We start from the raw sequence: 20,306 nt of genomic DNA on the forward strand, positions 1-20,306 counted from the left end.
CTACTGGTGGTGGTGGGGACAGCCACTCTAGGGGCCTGCATAGGAAGGAGTGTGTGTGTGTGTGTGTGTGTGTGTGTGTGTGTGTGTGTGTGTGTGTTGTGTGTGTGTGTGTGTGTGTATGAGAGCCGAAGAGGGGTCACCTCAAGAAAAATATTCACAGTTCTTATAGGTTTGAAAGGCTAGGTATGGATGTCAGGAGGGAGAGGAGGTGGGGTCTGGCCATCCTGGAGCCTGGGTGCTGATGGGGCCATTGTCTGGGACCAGGTCCCAGTCACCTGAGTTACTGGTTTGCCAGGGCCAGCAGCAGGTGCTAAGCTGGATAAAGAGGCCTTAGTACTGGCTTCCCGGCCAGACTGAACTGCACTCCTGTCCCCAGGGCGCTATCAGCTGGTGGATCTGGTTTCTTCTCTGAAAGAACCCAATTCCTCTGTGGTGTTTATCTAAAGGCTTTGCTGCCTGGAGAACAGCTTTTCTCCTCCCTCCTGCTTGTCTGAACAAAGAGGCTAGCCTCTGAATTCACCAGCCCCAAGCAGGCTGTAGGGCAAGGATACAGCAGCTGAGCTGAGGTCGTAGGCTCAGCCAGGCATGGGGGAGGACAGGGTACTTGCCTACCTGCCTGCTCTCCTCGGGGCTGGAGAGGGATGGAGTGTGGGCAAAACTGTTAGGAGCCTAGGTTATGACCTCCAAGAGAAGCATGGGCTATCAGAGTGAACCCAGAGCAGATTCCTTACGGTGTCCCCACTCCCAGCACAGGAACATGACTAAACAAGCAGGGGTGAGGAAGAGGAAGGGACATAGCCAAGGCCACTGAGTGGCCTGGCAGTGCCGGGATGGAGCCCACCTCCCACTGTAGCCACGGTCGGGCTGGCGTCCTGGGCACTACGTGGTGTGGTCATTCTCTCTTGGGTAGACGGGATTTATCTGTCAGGGAGAGACACAGACCAGAGCTGACAGACGAAGGGTCACGGGTGCCTCCTCCACTAGTAGCCCGTGACTGTATGCTGCGCACCTGCGACGGAGAGATGGTAACATATCCTCTCATGGGCCAACATGTGAGAGAGGGGCAGGGTTGGTGAGGGATCAGCATGGTGCCACCTGTGAGAAGACGTTAGGACAGGTCGTTCCAGGTGCCAAGCCTCAGCTGCTCCCTCACTGAGTGGGAAGCGGTCGGATCAGTGACTTCAGCGTTATGGGCCATTCACTCTGCTCCATAGCAGTCTGCCCGCCTCAGACAGCAGGCCTCTTTGACCCAGCCTCCCTGTGACTGGTACCCTGTCTGCTCTGTGGGTCAGTGCTGTGCTGACAGGCTCCAGTCCTGTAGCACATAGGGGACATGGAGAAGCAGAAGCCAGGGGCTAGAGCAAGGTCATCCAGTGGTAACAAGCAGACCTCGGGGGTGGGAAGCAGTTGAGGAATGGCCAAACTCCTAATAGAAAGGCCACCGGCTAGGTAGCCTTGCTAGGCCATGAGTCAGGAAGGGAAGGGGCTTGACTGCGGTGAGCTGAGGGGTGGAGAAGGCAGGCGAGGTCATGAGTAGGAGCCTCGGTGGTTCAGGTTGTAGGGACACCAGGGTCTGGGTTGCTGGGTATGGAACTGGGACTGAAGGAGTGGCTGAGACTTCAGTCTGTTCCGTTTCTGCAGATGGCGAGCTCACCTCAGGGGACCCCAAAGTCAGCTGATGTTGAGCCTCTGAGGCTCATAGCCTGCTTCCTCTCCTATTCAAGTGAATGTTCTTTCCCTCTCCCTCCTCTCTCCCGATCCTCTTCTGCCACAGTTGGCAGCAGTGATGAGGCTATGCTGAGCGCTCTTGCCAGGAGCAGTAAAGGGCACAGAGGTCTGTGGACTCAGGCAGCTGGTACAGGCTAGGCGTAGGCAGCTGGTAGGGTGCTTGCCCTGGGTCTGCTTTCCAGCACTGGATAAACCAGGCATGGGGGTACACGGCTTGTGTGTATGGTCCCACCACTCAGGAGTAGAAGCGGACAGATCAGAAGTTCAAGGTCATTCTCAGCCACTCAGAGAGTGCCAGGCCAGCCTGAGTTACTTGAGGCCTGGCCTCAAAACAAACCAAAAGCACCTGGTGTAGAACCTGGGGCTACAGGTACACCCGCTGGACAAGTAGAGGCTATTGCTGACTCTGGAGCAGGGAGGAGAGGCCTCTGCAAGGGTTCCCCCACTCCATATCTCACCTTGCAATGGGAGACAGTGAGTGGCTGAGCCGTGCCCCTCTCATCCTTGGAACTAGGAAATAAGGCAGATAGTCATGGTAAGAGTTAGCATTGTAGAGCCACCCACTAGCATGCAGGGAGCAAATTATTTACAAACAATGCCTGGTTAATTGTTCCAACGCCCCTGCTGGCCACATTTAATTGTGCACCCATTTCACAGATGGAGAAATTCAGACACAGAGCAGATGTGCAGGAGGTCACAACAGGTCTGCAGCCATGGTTGCTGGGGGCTGGAGGCACACAAAGACAGCTTGCATTGGCGCTTAGATAATGAGAGCTCATGGAGAATGGGGCTAGGAGCAGAGTCAGGAAGTTGTGACTGAGGAGCGGGGGTCCTGGGCGAGGCGGGGTGGTTCTCCGATGCCAGGCTGGGATCCCCAGTGGCAGTCTCGTCAGGCCTGACTGGCTTCCAAGCAGTCCCTGGGTATGAGCAAGATCCCAGAGCTTGGAAAAGAACTCCTCCACGAAGGCCACTCTCCGCCCACCCACGTCGGCCTCGGTACCACTCCCAAAGCCTTTGTTCACAGGGCGCACCATATGGAAGCAGGAGGCAGGGAGCTAGAAGATGGACTGGCCTCTCCTGCCCCCAGCTGAGGGTGTGGAGCAGTGAGGCTGAGGGAAGGGAAGCAGAGCTTTTTATAACTGGGAATAATTAATTGGCTGTTGTTTGCGAGTCATTACTTTAATACTGCCAATTAAGGACTCAGTGACACAGTACTGTTCTGGTTGTCCCTGGCCCTCCCACCTCTGGCAATGCCCCCTTCCCCCCACCAGCCCCATAAATCCCTTGGTCCCCTGAAGGCAGCAGTGTCAAAACCAACTTCCATACGGAGAGGGATTTAGGTCAGAGGCCTGGAGGAACTTCCTAGCTAGGCACCAACCAGCAGAGTATGCTAATCAGCTGTCTTGCACATCTGTGCTGCACTTGCTTTTTAAAAGCTTGTTATGACCTTAATTGACCCCTCCCAGCTTGTAAATGGGGCTCCAATAGGAATGATTGATTCACACCGAGGGGCCACTGGCACAGTGCACACCCCCTGCTCACGCCCCCCCACCCCAGCCTGTATCTTCTCCCCTCTTCCACCTCCAGTGTGCTAGGCATTTATGTATTCGATCAACAAACCTATTCTGGTACATACTCACAGATCACAGTTGTGTCCGACCTGCTTCTCTCCTCCTCCCTTGAAAGAGAACCCAGGCTGGGAAAGGTCAGAGGGCAGATATGAATAGACATACAGGAAAATCAAAGCCAGGTCCCGGGAATGCTGGGAGTGTGTGGTACATGTATGGGGCAAGGTGTCTGTTGCTACTGACTCATGTTTGGGAGCTGAAAGGCATTGCACCTCATCTGGGGAAGGGAAAATAGGTTACAGGGAGGCCTGAGCCCGCAACTGTGCTGAGCAGCCCAGGCCTTAGCCTTGGGCCAAGCTATGCGAAGGTCCCAGGTGTTAAATTGTGCAGAGCACCAGACAGCCCTTGAGAGGAGAGCCAGGGAGCCAGAAGAGTTTGGTGAGGTGACGTACTTGCATGCCCACATGTGCTCGTACACACACGCACATGTGCAAAAGTGTAGGCAAGAGAAGGGATGTCACAGACACTTTGAAGGTCCAATCACAGGCTGACCCCAGCAGGGCCTTGGAAAGAGTTCCTCTCATACCATAACTCTTAGTCCAGGAAGCTGGAGGCCACTGTAGAGATGGCAGACTGTACTGTGAGGGTGTGAGTGAGCCTTTGGGAATGGACAGACCAGTCAGTGTCCTCAGTCCCAGGGGCCTCCCTCCTGGGGTGGATGAGTGCTTCCCTCCCTCCCCCTTCCACACAAACCATGCTGACCACACCAAGCGGTTCTCTGTATCCTGAATACCTCGTCCTCTCACCACAGAGGTATGGCTCCCACTGTCCAACCCCCACCTCTCTCCCTTCACTTAACTGAGAACTTTCCACCAAACCAAGCTGTCACTCTCCTCCCCCATCATGTGGCTCTCACAACCACAAGCCTTTGGTCCAGTGCTGGCCATAAGGACAAGGTTTCTGGTCCTCCCAGTGGACTCAAGGCCTGACTCAGGCTTGGCAAGGTGGTGCTAAGAGGATAGACAACGGCTTGGATAGTGGACAGTGACTGAGGATGTTGCCTGGGGGGGTGCCTGGCATTTTGCTGACCGATGTTGGGGTGGAACCTCTAAACTCTTGAGTGCCAGGGTCTGGAGAAGGAAGATACACCTATGATAGAGGGCCTGCTGTATTCCAGGCTGCCTCTCTGGGTTCTGGCTGTGGTTGGAAGGGGAGGATGCTGACTCAAGCCTTGGGTCTTCCCAGGCCACCCTAGAAGCTGAGATTGGCTCGTTCTACAGGTGGACGAGGGGAATTTCCCAGCTTCCTGTCCTGGCAGCCTGTGGTTTGAGTCTTGGATGGTTTTTGTAGGGGAAGAAAGACTGCAGGGTTGGCTTGGTAATGAAGCCCCTTAAAACAGATTCCAGGATATGGTTAGATCCAGCTACACACAAACGGGCAGTCCTGGCCAGACATCTATGTCTCCAACTCTTTCCTTCCTTCTGATACTGCCCAGGCCCTCAGGCAAGCCCCAGGTCTCTCAGCCTCAGCTTGCTTGCCAGTTAAATGGGGTATTAGGTGGCAGGTACCCATGGGCCTCCTATCCATGGAAGAAGAGACCCTGCTCTAACCTTGAAAAAAGTGTGCCCTTCCTACAGGTGTCCCATGATGACATTCACCTTTTGGTGGCTACAGGGACAGACCCTGAAGGATTAGGAATGGTCCTCTGGGCCTCATCCTTTCCTTCTACAGTGGAAGGGTGTGAGGAAGAAGCCAGGAGAAGACCTCTGGGAACGGGACTGGCAGCCCCTGGGCCTGAGTAGATAGAGGCTGGACCACCCCTTAGGGAGGCCATGTGAACTATTCCAGCATGGGTCTGAAAACCGGGTGGGCCTGAGGGTCCTCCAGCTCCTCTGTGCCCGAGGGGTGGCAGGAGGAAAGAGGAGTTGCAAGCTGACCCTCCTCCCACCTAATGAGCTGCTCTGAGGGCGCCCTGGCAGAAGCGAGGACAGACAGAGGCCTAATTGCCCAGCCTTCTGTAGCCTGGAGAAATAAATCCAGCCGCTTAGGCTGCCAGGAACTGGCTGGCAGTGGGATTCTAATAATCCCCTCCCAACTCTGTCCTAATGCTGTTGTCTATCTCAGCCCTGCCTGGCTGCTCCTCCTCCAAATCTCCTGGGCCAGAGCCAGCATAATCCTGCCAGGGTATGCCCATCTCTGCCTCCCGGGAACCCCTGCCCCTTCCCAGCCCACATACCCCCATCCCTCATTTGGTGTTGAGCATGGGACGGTGAGTTGAGCATGGGACAGGAGTTGAGGATGGGACAAGAGTGTCACTGGATGCTGAGATGTGCATGCTCTGGGACTCCCAAGCAGAGCTGAACCACACACTGGGGGCAGCTAAGCCAAAGGAAAGTCTGCTCAAGGCCAAGTCACACACCAGAATAGATTCCAGACAGATTGAAATGTGTCTTCCCTACTCTTAAACTTTTCTTCTATCTAGAAAGCATGGAGAAAACTGTTGAGAAAGTCAGAGGGTTTGTAAAGATGTAAATGGAGAGACACTCGAGGCTTTCTTTCTGCTCTAGGCAGGCTCTGGAGACCCTCTTGGAGGGTGGGTGGGTCTCCGCGCTGAAGGTACAGCCGTGATTCCCTGCTGTAACTATGGCTTAAGTGTAGTGTCTGCGCTCAGATGCTTTCCTCAAGCACAGAGGCGGCACTGAAGAAAGTAAAAGGGGCAGGTAGACCTGACTATGTGGAAATTTAAATTGGGGGTCTGAGGTGTAGTTCGGTAAGAAGAGTGCTTGCCTGGCATGTGCCAGCCTTGATGAATTTGATGTTCACGTTTCTAACACCATGTAATCCCAGCACGTGCGTGCAAGGTAGAGTCAGGAGATCAGAAGTTCAGAGTCATCCTTGGCTTAAAAAATAAGAGGAGGTGAGTGAGATAGCCAGCAGGTGCTGGTACTTGTCATCCAAGCCTGGTGACCTTAGTCCAAGTCTGCAACCTACAGTGGAAGGAGAGAGCCAACTGCCGAAATCATCCTCTGACTTCCACATAGGTACCATGGCATCTGAGCACGTGTGCGTGCGTGCGTGCGTGTGTGCGTGCGTGCGTGTTAGTTGGTTGGTTGTTTTTTTGAGATGGGATTTCTCTGTGTAGCCTTGGCTGTCCTAGAACTCAAGAGATCCACCTGCCTCAGCCTCCCAAGTGCTGGGATTAAAAGCATGGACCACCATGCCCAGTAATAATTTTTTTAAATAAAAATAAATGACCATTAAGAGGAGACATCATTTCCCTGAATGAGACCTGACGGCTCCACGTCTGCATCATCTGCTCCTTCCTGCCAAGATGGTGGTTCCCCAGCCCTGTCCTCACAGCAAGCCCTTCCCTTCCAGCCCTCTTTCCTCCTCCAGGAAGCCCTCTGTGTCCTTCTCCCAGAGCAGACAGTAAAACCCACTGTCCTCTGTGCTTTTAGGCAGTTCTTGCTCTCACTCATGCCCAGGACCCGAGTGTCCCTGGTCACTGCTGCAGACTGCTGGGTCTCCACAGGGAAAGAAAGGCTCAGCAGCCCTGAGAGGAGTGACAGGAAGAGAGTCGTGGTGGGGGTGGGGCTTGGAGTGGGGTGTGAGGTAGGGAGCTTTTCAGAGTGCACGTCCCTGCATCCCAACCCCGTGTGCCATGTTCTTCACTGCTCTGCAGTCCCTTGCTGGTGTCCTAGCCCCACGGTCATGCTTCTGGGCCATTTTTTACCTTGCTTCTTAGTGTCTCCATTTCTTCAGAGATGGTGAAATCCGAAATTCTTTTCACCCGCTGCTCTGTGGCCAGACACGGTTGGTTACACGTCCTGGTCCTTGTTTCATTGAGACAGTTGAGGACCACAGAGGACTCAGGCCCGGTTGCCAATTCTGGCTGACCTGGGTTTGTTCTTTGTGACCTTAGGCCTGCCACTCTCCCTGTCTAAGCCTCAGTTTCCCGAGACGACTCCATCTGCTCTGAGGCACTGTGGGAGGAGGAGGTCGAGAGCTGGATCCCCAATGCTATGAAGAGTCCCGCAGCCCTCTGTGTCCCAACGTGAAGGCTGAAGCCTGTGTGTGAGGCAGGGGCTGAAGAGCCCCACGCCAGGGTCTTTTCACGGTCAGCCTCCTGCCCTTCAGCCTGCTCCTGGGCCCATAGTCCAAAGCCTGCTGAGCCATCTCTTTGTCTGGCTGCCTATGGTGCCCAGCCTGGGCCAGGTGCAGGCAATGGGCTTGCTGTCCTCAGCAGCTAGAGGAAGGCTCGGTGTAGAGCTCGGGAGGGTGAAGACTTCATCGCTGTCTTCACATAATTAAAGGGCTGTCAGACGCGCATGGTAATTATAGGAACCATGGTGGATCTGGCGACTTACAGCTTACATGTGTAATCACTGGGACAGCTTTCCTGTGAGCTCGTGATGACGTCATCCCCATGAAAAGGGAGGAAGCTGAGGGTTGAGGTGCTGAATGCCTGGCCCACAGCCACCCAGCCGGTGGGTAGAAGGGCTGGAATTAAAGCCCAGCTGTGATATGTGGTATTCATTCTCTCTCTCTCTCTCCTTTCTCTCTCTCTCTCTCTCTCTCTCTCTCTCTCTCTCTCTCTCTCTCTCTCTCTTCGAGTCTCCCCATCCCCCTCCCCTCAGTCTGTCCGTGTGTGTGTGTGTGTGTGTGTGTGTGTGTGTGTGTGTGTGGTCTCTCTCTCTCTCTCTCTCTCTCTCTCTCTCTCTCTCCCCTCCCCCCATTTAACCCCAGTATTGTTTGACCCATTTGGCTGGATGGGTTGCATGGTTTCCACCAAAGTGGAGCTCCCCTGGATGGAGGTAGGGAGGCAGGAGAGAGGGACCTAAGGGGACAGCTCCCCTGCCTGGCCAGTGCCACACTGCAGGAGAGCTCTCAGTGCCCTGTGTGACACACTATACCTGCCCTCATTCTAAGAGCAGAAAGCTGGCATTCAAAGAGGTTGGATGTCTCCAAGGCTACTCAGCTCTGACCATCCCAGGGTTCAAACCCAGCATGGCTGTGTGTCCGAGTCCAACTGCTGGTCAGGCTGAGGCTGCCTGAGCTGAAGTAGGTTGACTTCCTACCCTCAGTCTGGGGGGGGGGGCAGTATACAGGAAGCAGGAGCTGAGGGTGACATCTCGGGCTGTAGTGCGTATGAGTCTGAGTCTTCCATGTTGCCGGTGTGGGGCCTACACCTCCTGTCAAGCACTGTGAGATCATAGACTTCAGAAGCCAGGTGGACTTTGCTCTGTTTGACTACACCAGCAGTGATGGGTGGCTGTATGCATCCCCGTGGCAGTTGGGGGTACACAGGAGCTGACAGTGAGTGGAAGCCAACAGTAGCAGAGTCGCCCCACCCCATCTGGTGCCCATACTTCCTGTGTCCAGCTGGGCTTGGGGACTATTAGAGCTTGACTGCTACTGAACTCTTCTGCGAGCGTGGGAGAGTGCTCTGGTGTGGGGGTCAGGCAAGGAGGATAACCATTTACAGGAGCTAGGGAGGAGGAACCATGACCTTTGGTGAAATTAGTCCTGTAGCCCTGACTGCCACAAAGGGTCTCAGGTCCTGGGAGGCCAGGGCAAGACTGGGAGGAGGTGAGACAAGGCTGTGGGGCTGGAACTTTAGGGATCCTCTGTCAGTTATCAGCCATCAGCATCCATCCCATGGAGCGGGGATACAAGATACTGCCTGACCAGGCCTGGGCTCTCTCCCAGCGGAGATGCTGCTACCTGCCACTGTGGGATCATTGGAACTACCAATCAACAAAGGGGTCGTCCCTAGTGCAGCCCCAGCTGCCCAGGCTCAGAAGGAAACATGGTTTCTTTCCCTCAGTGGGCCCCTGGGCCTGAGGCTAGTCTGCTAGTCTGAACCCAGTCTCCTCAAGTCTCAGTCTCGAGTCCATCCTTTCCTGCCTTCTCACACTGTATCAGAGTACCACCTTGTGTCCTGGTGTGCAGGTAGGCCCTGGGGACCCAGACCACACTTCTTTCCAGCACTCCCAAGAAATATACAACCTAGTCGGTGAGCCTTCCCTTTTCTTACCCCTACCGTGGGCCACTGGAAGCTGCTTAGCTTACTCAACAGCACCCTTCCAAGGTAAGGTTTCGCATTCCCATCCTATATGTGAGGACTCCAGGCTCTGAGGTTAAAGCCCACAGCCTAACCTACAGAGCTGGAGCCCAGACACCCTTCCTATCTCTGCAGCTACGTGCAGCTGGAGGGCAGGTTGCCGGGTGCCAAGGGCCAGCACAGGCTGTTCAGAGGTGGGAGGTTGCTGTCAGGTGTTACAGGGACACAATGGTGTCCCCGAGGAGCCAGAGGTTAGGCCTGGAGGTACAGCCTACAGAAAGAGAAGGGTGAACAGAACCTCGGCGGGGGGTTGCCATACAGAGTCCCAGAGTGGTAGGACAGGTTCAGGCGAGCATCTCAAAACTCCTGGGGTCCACGTTCCTCCCCTGCTTGGTGACCTCTTGCCCATGTTGAAGCCTTGACTGCTGTCTGACAGATGACTGTCATGATAAACTTACACTTGCGTGGTAACTGCCTCGAATGGTAGGGCTCAGTAGCTCACCCGTAGGTGGTTCGATGATCTTTCCCTTTCTGAATCATCACGTGCTCCGGCACATTCCTATGAATGTGGAGAGGCAGAGGGCCAGGGCCTCAAGGTCCACTGGTGTGGCCTCCGAGACCGGTGAGGCAGCAGGCCCTCTCTCTACACATCACAGGAGCTGAGCCAGACCCTGCTAATGGGCAGAGAGCATGCCCAGGCATTTCTCCCAGACCAAGCCCATTAGTGCCCCTGGGAACCTCTTATCAGTGGAAGGCCACTTCCTCTCCCGCTCCTCACCTTCCTTCCTCGTCCTCTTTCTTCCAATCCCTGCTTTTCAGTTTTTCCCTCTGATTGTTCTTGGTACAACCACGTGCCTTTCTCTTCCTCCCCTCCATCAGCTGCCTGTGGCCTAATGACCTCCAGTTTCTAAAGGACCTTAACCACTAGGTTTCCCAGCCCTAGCTTCTGAAAATGAGGTTCCTAGTTCCTGGTTTCCGAGGTCCTGCCCTTCCCACCTTGCCCAGGTGCCTTGCCTACCTATTATTGGCTCTAACCTTGTCAATTCCCAGCTGGAGGCCGTGGAACTGAGGCTAGTGGGAGTCTGTGCTAACATGATAGGGAGGTATATGCCATACTGAGTGGGAGTCAGATGTCAGTGAGACTGCAAGAAACAAGTCTTCCATGAGCAAGTAGGCAAAACCCCCAAAGGACTGGCCCTGGGCCTGGTGGGGGGATGGAGGAGGTGCAGTCTCTCATGCAGCATGTGGGCCAGAATGTGGGGAGGAAGACTGAGTACCATTCACTCTGCTCCTTTACTATGACATCCATCTGGACAGCCCCGAGATCAGTCCACACAGGAAGACAAGTGTCCTGCCTTGGTCCTAGCGAGGGCTCTCTCTCTCTCTCTCTCTCTCTCTCTCTCTCTCTCTCTCTCTCTCTCTCCTAGTCTGGGGCTATGCTGGCCCGTGCCCAGGTGGGGCAGACACAGGCAGACTTTTCTCTGAGATGCTATCCCATCCCTGAACCTGGAGTGGACCAGGCTATCACACTCCTGGACCTACAGCGGACCTGGCTATCCCACCTCTGAACCTGTAGTGTACCAGGTTATCCCACTCCTGAACTTGCAGCAGACCAGGCTATCCCACCCCTGAACCTTCAGTGGGCCAGGCTATCCCACCTCTGAACCTGGAGTGGACCAGGCTATCACACTCCTGAACTTGCAGCAGACCAGGCTATCCCACCTCTGAACCTGCAGTAGCCCAGGCTATCCCACCTCTGAACCTGCAGTGGACCAGGCTATTCCACTCCTGAACTTGCAGCAGACCAGGCTATCCCACCCCTGAACCTGCAATGGGCCAGACTATCCCACCTCTGAACCTGCAGGAGACTAGGCTTTCGAGAACTGTTGCTGTCACAGGCAGAGCAGGGTTAGGCCAAGCAGCCTGGTTCTGCACATGACTATGAGTGGTGGCAACTGCTCACTCAAGCATGGGTCACCAACTTGAGTGACTCATGCTGGCAGGAGGGTGTCAGTGTGCACCGAGCCATAACTTTTCTGGGTTGAGAACCTCTTCCGCATGGTGGCCAGGAGCCCTTCATTTCAACCCTGTGATGTGAGTGCTGTTATTGTATGTCATTCATGTGCACACAGAGAGCACAGAGAGGTTAAGTAAACTGTCCAGGGATGCACAGCCTGTCAGTGGTAGATGGGGATTTGAGATTCCCATGTAGTCTGGCTCCAAACACAATATTTAGCTACTGATGAGGGATGGAAGGATTCCAGGAAGCTAGGGAATGTCTTTTCTCCCCTGGCACCCTCTTTCCTAGTCATCAATACTAACAGATCCCACATGCTCTGGGGGCACAGGGTGGATTTAGAAAAGACAAGCATTTGTACTGAGGAGCACAATAGGTTTGAGGGAGTAGAAGTGAATCCAGGAAGGCTTCCCAGAGGGGGCGGCATGTGACCCAACTCCATAGGTCCTCCATAGGAAATAGGAACTTGGGGTAGAAAGCCCAAGCCTGTGGTCCTTCTCAGTTGAAGAGGTAAAGCTGGGGGTCAGGGGTCACACACAGAAGGAAGGCCTGAACGGTGAGGAACAGGAGGAAGTTAGCCAATTGGAATTCTTTACACTTTTGCCAGGCTGGCTGCTCTGTGCTGGAGACTCAGCGCTCCTGGCTGACTAATTTGAGTTCTCTCATCTCATTTGCAAATCATCTCTGTTGACCTCAGCAGCTTCTCTTAGGGTGCAGCAAGATGATCTGCCCCAGTGTGTGCTGCTGAGATCAACAGAGAGATGGAAGAGGGGAAAACCTAGGGCTAGGTGCATTTGCAGCTTCTGAGCCCAGGCTCCCAGAAGCTGCATGGCCGGGTCTGTGTTCACCCACTTCCACTGGAGTCAAAAAAGTGTGACCCCCTCGCCCCACCCCAGCTCAGCCCCAAAGCCCCAGCCCCAGAGGGAGAAGGCAGTCACTACACCTCATCCAGTCAGAGAACTCACTCACTGCTCCTAGCCTGCTACCTATCTGAGTGACTCTGGCAGGCTGGCTGGTCTTACGGACATCAGTGTTTCTGTCAGTAGAAGTGGGAAGCTGTGCCTACTGTGTGGGCCTAAAAGGATGGAGGGTGAGAGAGGAAAGGGCTGGGGTGTTCCTCAGTTGATAGTGCTTGCCTAGCATGCACAAAGCCCTGGGTTCGATACTCAGCACTGCCTTAAAGACTTCTTGGCTGGCAGGAGAGCTGGCTCAGGGGTAACGAGCACACACTGCTCTAGCAGAGGACCCGAGTTTGATTCCCCAGCATCCATGTTGGGCATCTCAAAGATGCCTAGAACTCCAGCTCCAGATGGATCCCTAATGCCTCTGGCTTCCAGAGCTGCGCGCGCACACACACACACACACACACACGCACGCACGCACGCACGCACACACACACACACACATGCACACACGCTCACGTAGTCATAAAATAAACCTTAAAAATAACTGGGCCTAGGGGTACATGCCTATAATCCCAGCATGTAGAAGTGGAGATCAAGGGGCCATTTTCAGCTACATAGGAGTTCAAGGCTGGTCTGGGCTGCAGGAAACTCTGTGAGAGGTTTTTAGGGAACAGCTCCCCAGATAAGAGGCTAAGACACAGTGGCAGGCCTCCAGATGCAGCAGAAAGACCTTAGCCTGCAGCTCTGTCATGGACCCCTATCTGTTCCTGGCTGTCCACTCTTCTGTAACCTGGCTCTGTGACACTGGGCAGGTTTGGACCTCTTTGAGTCTCAGCCCCTGGCAGTTGAGGCTTCAGGGAGGGAGGGCAGGGAGAGAACTGCCCGATGTGACTGACGCCACCCTCTGCTCTGCTCTTGTAGTGGGAACGCCTGTGGTTCCTGCTCCTTGTCTGCACCTTCAGCCTCACGCTCACCTGGCTCTACTTCTGGTGGGGAGTCCACAACGACTACGATGAGTTCAACTGGTGAGTGGGGGGAGTCCCAGGGCTCAAGTTGGAGCCTCCTTGCACAGCTCGGCCCTGAGAGAGTTCTACCCTAGGGCCTTGAGCAAGGCCCATCGGAGCCCTACTCTTGTGTATCTGCAGGCCTCTAGTGAAGGGCCTGTCACAGTCTGGTAAAACAGGGAGAGCTCCGTGCCCCTGAGATTTCAGAAGGGCTTTCTGGAGGAGGAGACATGGGAACTAGCCTGAGCTAGTTTACAAGGAGACATGGTGATCCTCTGTAGGTCCAGGCTGTGAGGAGTAGGAGCAGAAGGCAGGGCAGCATCAGCCTGAGGTGGAAGGTCACCAGCCCCCTTTGTAGACAAGAGCTCCAAGGCCCAGAAAGACCAGAGCCTGGGCAGAAGAGGCTGTCCCTAGCCTAGGCTCCCTGGCTCATGCAAGCAGCTGTCTGATTCAGCTGTGCCTCCTTTCGGGGCACTGCAGGTCCAAGGGCAGGGCCCTCCCTCGCATTCTCCTTAGTCAGCTTTCATTGACAAATGAAAGGCATGGGCTGGGAGGAAGACCCTCTGTGTTCTGGAGAAGTCTTCCACCAACAGATTTTGAAAACTTCAGCATGGGGAGTCATGGCTAGGGAGCAAGCCTCTGGTATTCTCTGGGTTTTGTTCTCCCTCTGTGGTAGGATAACTCCAGCCTCGGCAAGTCCTTACCAGGACATGGGGGCTGAGTTGGGGCAGGACACAGGGCTGCTTCCCAGGAGGCTGAGTCTCCAGGAGGGGGAACCGCTGACCCACAGCTTCCTGTGGACTGCTGTTCAAGGATTCTGCTAGGATCCTGGGACTCTGTTAAAGGGACATGAAGCCTGCTGTCCACCTTCCTGCCTGTTAGTTACTTTCCCATTGTTGTGACAAAATACTTGACATGAGCAACTTCAGAAAAGAAGGGCTTATTTTGGCTCCCATTCCAGAGTACAACCTGTCACCGTCATTGGTACAGGACCTCGAGGCAGCTACTTATGTTGTGCCAGGAAGATGAAGACTGGGGTTCATCTTGACTCCTCTTTTGTAGTCAATCCAGGATCCCAGCCCATGGGATGGCACCACCCACGTTTAAGATGGGTCTCCTCACCCCCATTTAACCCAATCTAGAAGCTCCCTCAGGGGTTCACCTCCTAGGTGATTCTAGATTGACAATATGAACTGTCACACTCTGCCTGGACGCTGTCGTTAATGGACACAGTAAAGGACACACTGTTGCCTCCATCTGCGCTGTAGTCCAGCAAGATGAGCCAGGCCCACTCACGTGCCGGAGCTGGGCCCTGGTCTCTATTAAATATCACAGGTCAATCATGCATCTTTGTAAGTGCCTAAAGCATGGGTAAGACTCTGGATGCATGAGAACAGTGCTTGCCAGCCTCGGTGGCAACTCCTAGACAGATGCACATACCTTGTAATATATGGGCGAACTGGGGTTCAAGAAAGGATGCTCACCCATGATCATACAGCCGGTCGGTGTCAAGAACATGTGTCAAGGGTAGTCTGGGGAAATGAGGGTCCCAGGAGGGTAAAAGAACCTTTGTGAGGTCACACAGCAAGTTAGTGATGGATCAGTGATGGAGAAAGACATCTGACCCTCGATAGCTCCCCGTCACTGGGGAAATTCAACAGGTGAGTGTCCACCCTGCCTTGAAGGCAGCCACAGAGGCCACTGTCTGCTTCTTGGGAATCTGAAGTGCACATACACACACACACACACACACACACACACACACACACACACACACGGATGTAAGCAAGATCCACAAGCGGGCACTGAATGGGGATAGGCAAAGAGAACCACCACGTGTGGCCTGGAGTGTCCAGCCATTTGCCATTGAGACGACAGGACAATCTGCAGAATTCATGCCAGAGAGTACACTGGGATTGCAAACAAAATCATAAAAACAGGGCTGGAGAGATGGCTCAGCGGTTAAGAGCACCCGACTACTCTTCTAGAGATCCTGAGTTCAATTCCCAGCAACCACATGGTGGCTCACAACCATCTGTAAAGGGATCTGATGCCCTCTTCTGGTGTATCTGAAGACAGCTACAGTGTACTTATATATAATAAATGAATAAATCTTAAAAAAAAAATAATAAAAACACCCAAACAAAAGTCAGGCAATGTTTTACAAAAGTTCACGGATATGACCCATGGGCTGCAGGTTGGACACACCTGGTAGGCCACTGTGTGTTTATCCTGGAGGTGTCCTTGCTCCATGTGGCCAGTGGGACCAGAAGATCTTTTGGTCCAGGGTCAATCCCCTCCCTTCTTTGGGCCTCAGTTTCCCAAGTCATACAAGAAGGTGAGCCTACCCTGTGACCTTCTGAGGAGTGGGCCTCCCCACAGGTTCAGAGCAAGGCCCTGGGAGGGGATGGGGAGGCGGATGCCTCATGGAGACTTCCTGATATCACCTCCCTGCTCCAAGAAGGCTGCCACTAAGTGTCCTGGCACTGGTTCAGACTCTAATACATCGAGTGAGTTAATTCACCATTTGAGCCTCTTTCCCCACTAACACAAGGAGGTTATGTGAGAGTGAGCCATCTTTCTGGGGAGTAGCTAAGCTGCAGCCTCCAGGACCAGTAAGAAGTTTGCTCTCTCTGCCCCGCCCATTTGTTTATAGCAACACAACCAAGGACATAGAAATGCAAAGAGACGTAGCCATCTTCTCATCTCTGTTAGCTTATACAGTGAATCACTGCAAGCTAGGACGCGCCATTAATGGGAAGCTGCTATATATGGCACGAGTGCAAGAAGACCACATGCTGCTTTTAAAAAAAAAATCACATTTTCTCAGCGTTTTTTTTTACTGGTTCCAGTGAATGCTCGTGTTAGGAAGAGTTCGCTATGTCCTTGTCGAAAGCCTCCCTCCCTTCACTCCCTGAAGCCCCATGAAGGGCATTCTATTATCTCCATCCTACAGGTGAGTGGCCTAGAGTGGCCCAGCTCATCACTTCTAAGGCTCCCCATTTCCACACTTCGCCATTGAACTTGAGATGAACGGCACAGTCAAGGGCACCTTGGGATCTTTAATGCCTGTCACCTCATCAAGGTCCTGAGCCAGCGAGAGGCAGTGTGGGGATTAGATGCCAGAGTGTGTCCATCCCTCAGAGCTGTGCTGGCCATGCTCCTGAGGATGACAGGGTGGAGAGCAGCCCTGGGGTGGTTATCCCAGATCCGCTGTTCACACACGTATAAAGGTGCAGTGTGGGGTTCAATGGGAAGGCCTTCAGAATGGTGACTCAGGGCTCTTCTGCTTCTTGCTTTCTGAGTGCCCACCAGAAGTAGGCATGACTGTCGAGAAAGGATACACTGATTGCCAATAGAAGGCAGGGAGGGCCGTTTGTGGTTCCCTGCCTGTAGCTTCCTGAGAGCTAAGACTGCCCTAGATCCTTGGCTGGGCAGTGGCTCAGCGGAGATCTGACTTCTGCCCTTCTCCCACCAGGTACCTCTACAACCGCATGGGCTACTGGAGCGACTGGTCTGTGCCCATCCTGGTGACCACAGCTGCGGCCTTCACATACATTGCAGGACTCCTGGTATGGATGGAGGGGCTCCCTTAAGCTCATGTGGGTCTGCTCCCAGGAGGGGCAGGCTTGGTCTCTACTGGTCTATGGGAGGTAGGGACATTGTCCTGCCTGGACCCCTTGGATGTTGTTTGGAAGGAGGAGGTCTCCTTTGGCTGTTCCTCTGGAAGCCCCTTCCCACCCCCCCCCCAGGCCAGAGGACCCATTCTGGCTTTCGGCATCTACTTCAGGCATCTTCCAGAAACTGATTAGGCTGTCTACCCCCAGTGTCCTCCACAGTGAGAGACTCAGGTTGAGCACAGTGCACCGGGAGCTCCTTGGGGACAGGGCTCAGATCTGCTTCCGAATGCTGAGGCCTGGAAATCTCCCAACAAGCCGAAGTGTTAAGTTGGGCAGTTTTTGTGCCGCCAAACCCAGGGACCCTTCACAGGGGAATTCCCAGAAGAGGAGGCTTGAGGCCTGGGGTAATATGGAAGGAAGTCAGGCCTGGACGGGGCTGGGCTGGACATTCCTGGTGCCTGTGGGGAGGGTGTGCTGCCTGCCTAGGGTCAGACCAAGGGCAGGAGCCTGGAGCAGGGTTCTGGGGAGCTAGCAAGCTTTCCAGGCACACGTGGCTTGACTGGCCCCCTGGGCCTCTCTTCAGGTCCTGGCACTATGTCACATCGCTGTGGGGCAGCAGATGAACCTGCACTGGATACACAAGGTAACGGAAGGCCGCTCCAAGGGGGAGGGGAGCAGAGGCCTGGAAGCAGAGGGTAGCCTGGGTGGTCCCTCCTCTAGGACACCTCTGTAACTGCTCTGGTATTCCACTGAACTCTTCATCCTGCCCAGTTTGCATTCACCCCTTTAACCCTTACAGCCCTACAAGGCTACAAGGTAGGCACTGCTACCACCCTGCTCTGCGGGGGTGAAAACCAGAGAGGTTAGTCAACATGCCTATGGTCTCTCTCACAGGGCGAGTGGGAGGCCCAGGGTTCTGCCCTGCTCACTCACTCAATAGCACGAGCTCTGCCTTGGCTCCCACCTTCTCTACTGTCTTTAGTAGTTCTGGTGATGGTGCCTGGAGTGGCCCAGACTGTCCTGGTCTGGTTCTGAGGACTTTCTGCTACCACCATGGGACAGTCACCTCAGCTTCTGCTGTGGGAGATGCCATTCCGACCCTTGGCATGGCCACCTTTCCTTGACTTTTACCCCCTCCCACTGGCCCTCATTTGCTCTTTCTCTTTGAGCCCCTTTCCTGTATTTGAACCCTCTCGGTTCAGCCTATGTCCCAAAGCAGGGATTTCTCCTCAGCTCCGGCAGCCTCCCCTCCTAGATGTATTTTACAACATTTGTGTTATCAGTTTCTATCAAGTGCCTGATCCCAACCCACTCTAATTTGGTGATCCTTGAAGACTACAGTGGCACTGATGGCTTCTCCCTCTGTTGCAATATTCATTTCTCTCTCTCTCTCTCTCTCTCTCTCTCTCTCTCTCTCTCTCTCTCACACACACACACACACACACACACACATACACACACACACACACACACACACACACACACACACACATACACACACACATTCCTATCCCAAGTGTAGGTAGAACTGGGCCAGTCCTGGCCAAGGTAAAGCCGTCCTCTTTCAGGAGCTCCAGGGGGTATGGAGGATTAGATGTGTGTGTGTGTGTGTGTGTGTGTGTGTGTGTGTGTGTGTGTGTGTGTGTAGTGGGGAGTGTCATCACTTTCTCTACAACATGGCTAGGAGTAGACACACATTCTAAGAAGAGGCAGAATGTCTGGAAACATGCAGGACCCATGAGACTGACCCAGTTAGCAGGGAGACAAAGAGGGAGAGAAGGCGCAGATGAACTTGGGTTAGGCGTGCCGAATGGAGTTGTGGGGGGCACCTTGGGAGCCATGCCTCGGTGACTGAAGTCTTGCAGGGAGGAAGAGAACAGTCCCTGCTCACGATTCCATACTGAGGACTGCTCTGGGACTTCCTCAGCCCCTCTGGGAGGTGCTTTCTTCTCTCAGATACATAGTTGACACTTGAAAGAGGGAGTCAGCTGGCATCTGGGGATGGGGCACACATGCTGTGGTCACCTCCTGGAGCTGTGCCTGGCTCTCAGCAGGTCAGGTCACACGTGCTTGATCCTAAGGGAGATGCCTGCAGTGCTACAGAGCCAGCCAGATCAGGAGGGTCCATGCCGAGAGTCCCTCAGCTAACCTGCTTCCCGCTCCAGGCCCTTTCTCTTCCTTCCACACTGTCCTGTGAGATCTCAGAAGCAGAAGGGCCTGCCAAACACAGATGATCCAATCTGGATCTGTTTCCATGCTGGCCTGGCTTCAAGGCTCTGGGTATTAGGACAGGGCCTGGAAATTCTACGGCTGTATTTAAGGAATCCTGGTGATTTCTGTCTGCTTGCCATATCTTAATTCATTTTTTATGCGACCAAAAATTCAGACATGAAAAATCATACTCGATGAAATTTTTCCTAGATACACTCCCTTTTTATTTTAATTACTTGAGAGTGGTATGTATGTGTGTGTGTCTGTCGTTTGTCTGTCTGCGCTCGAGTGCATGTGCATGCACATACCACAGCACATATGTGGAGGTCAAATCACATCTTTTGAGAGTCAGATATTTTTCTGCCACCATGTGGGTCCTGGGGCTCGAACTCAGATCATCAGGCTTAGCACCGAGCACTTTTACATGCTAAGCCATCTCACCGGTCTCCCCTTTTCTTTAAATTCATCTTATGGGCACAGGTGTTTTGCCTGCAATTATTTACATATAACACATGTGTATGCAACGCCTCCAGAGGCCAGGAGAGGGTGTAAGGTTCTCTAGAGCTGGAATTCCAGTTCTGAGGTCCCCCGCAGGGGGAGCAATCTCTCCAGCCCTCTCCCTTTCTTTGTACACACACAGTTACCTCACCGTGCCCTTTTTAAAAAGTGCCAGGAGTGTCTTCTTGGACACAGTAAGGCCATGGCTATTGATGCCTGACACTTGCTTTTGTCACCCTCTCATTCCCGAGTCATCAGCCCAGCTCCTGTTAGAAATCTACTTGTTTTCAGTCCTTTTCTGGGGCCGAGTAGCTGTGATCCAGGAGAAAAGATCACTTGTTCTCTTCTTTTATTGTTGTTTTGAGAGAAGGTCTCACTATGTAGCCTCTTAGAACCCACTCTATAGAACACACTGGCAGATCCCTTTGCCTCTGCCTCCTGAATACTAGGATCAAGGGTGTACATCACTACTTTCAGCTTTTTCTAAACTATCATCCTCCTGCCTCAGCCTCCTGAGAGCATACATTATAGACCTGTGCCAGCATGTCCAACAAGAAGGTATACTTCCATAATCTTGATCTTGACAAATGCCCTTTGGCACATGGAGCCAACCACGTTCCCTGGGCAGTGTATGGTTGTGCCAGCAGGTCCCCTTGCCCTCAGGTGGGAGTCGATCCCTTGGGAAAGACCC

At 53.7% G+C, this 20,306-nt stretch overlaps 1 protein-coding gene and 1 long non-coding RNA gene across 7 annotated transcripts in view; one reads left to right on the forward strand and one right to left on the reverse strand.

Moving 5' to 3' along the window:
• Positions 1–20,306, forward strand: part of Gdpd5 (glycerophosphodiester phosphodiesterase domain containing 5) — an 81,716-nt gene that overhangs the window by 43,888 nt on the left and 17,522 nt on the right. For all 6 annotated transcript variants that reach the window (NM_001109152.2, XM_006229814.5, XM_006229817.5 and 3 more), the window contains 3 exons: positions 13,204–13,307; positions 16,765–16,858; positions 17,490–17,549. In NM_001109152.2, coding sequence (NP_001102622.2) covers positions 13,204–13,307; positions 16,765–16,858; positions 17,490–17,549 — 258 coding nt within the window. The remainder of the gene's footprint in view (positions 1–13,203; positions 13,308–16,764; positions 16,859–17,489; positions 17,550–20,306) is intronic.
• On the reverse strand, positions 2,337–3,538 carry LOC134483762 (uncharacterized). Its single transcript, XR_010060700.1, has 2 exons — positions 3,369–3,538; positions 2,337–2,645 (listed from the first exon to the last, which is right to left on the reverse strand). It is a non-coding gene; the product is annotated as an uncharacterized LOC134483762 (long non-coding RNA).

This window comes from Rattus norvegicus, chromosome 1 (genome assembly GCF_036323735.1).
Source record: "Rattus norvegicus strain BN/NHsdMcwi chromosome 1, GRCr8, whole genome shotgun sequence".
Lineage (NCBI taxonomy): Eukaryota > Metazoa > Chordata > Mammalia > Rodentia > Muridae > Rattus > Rattus norvegicus.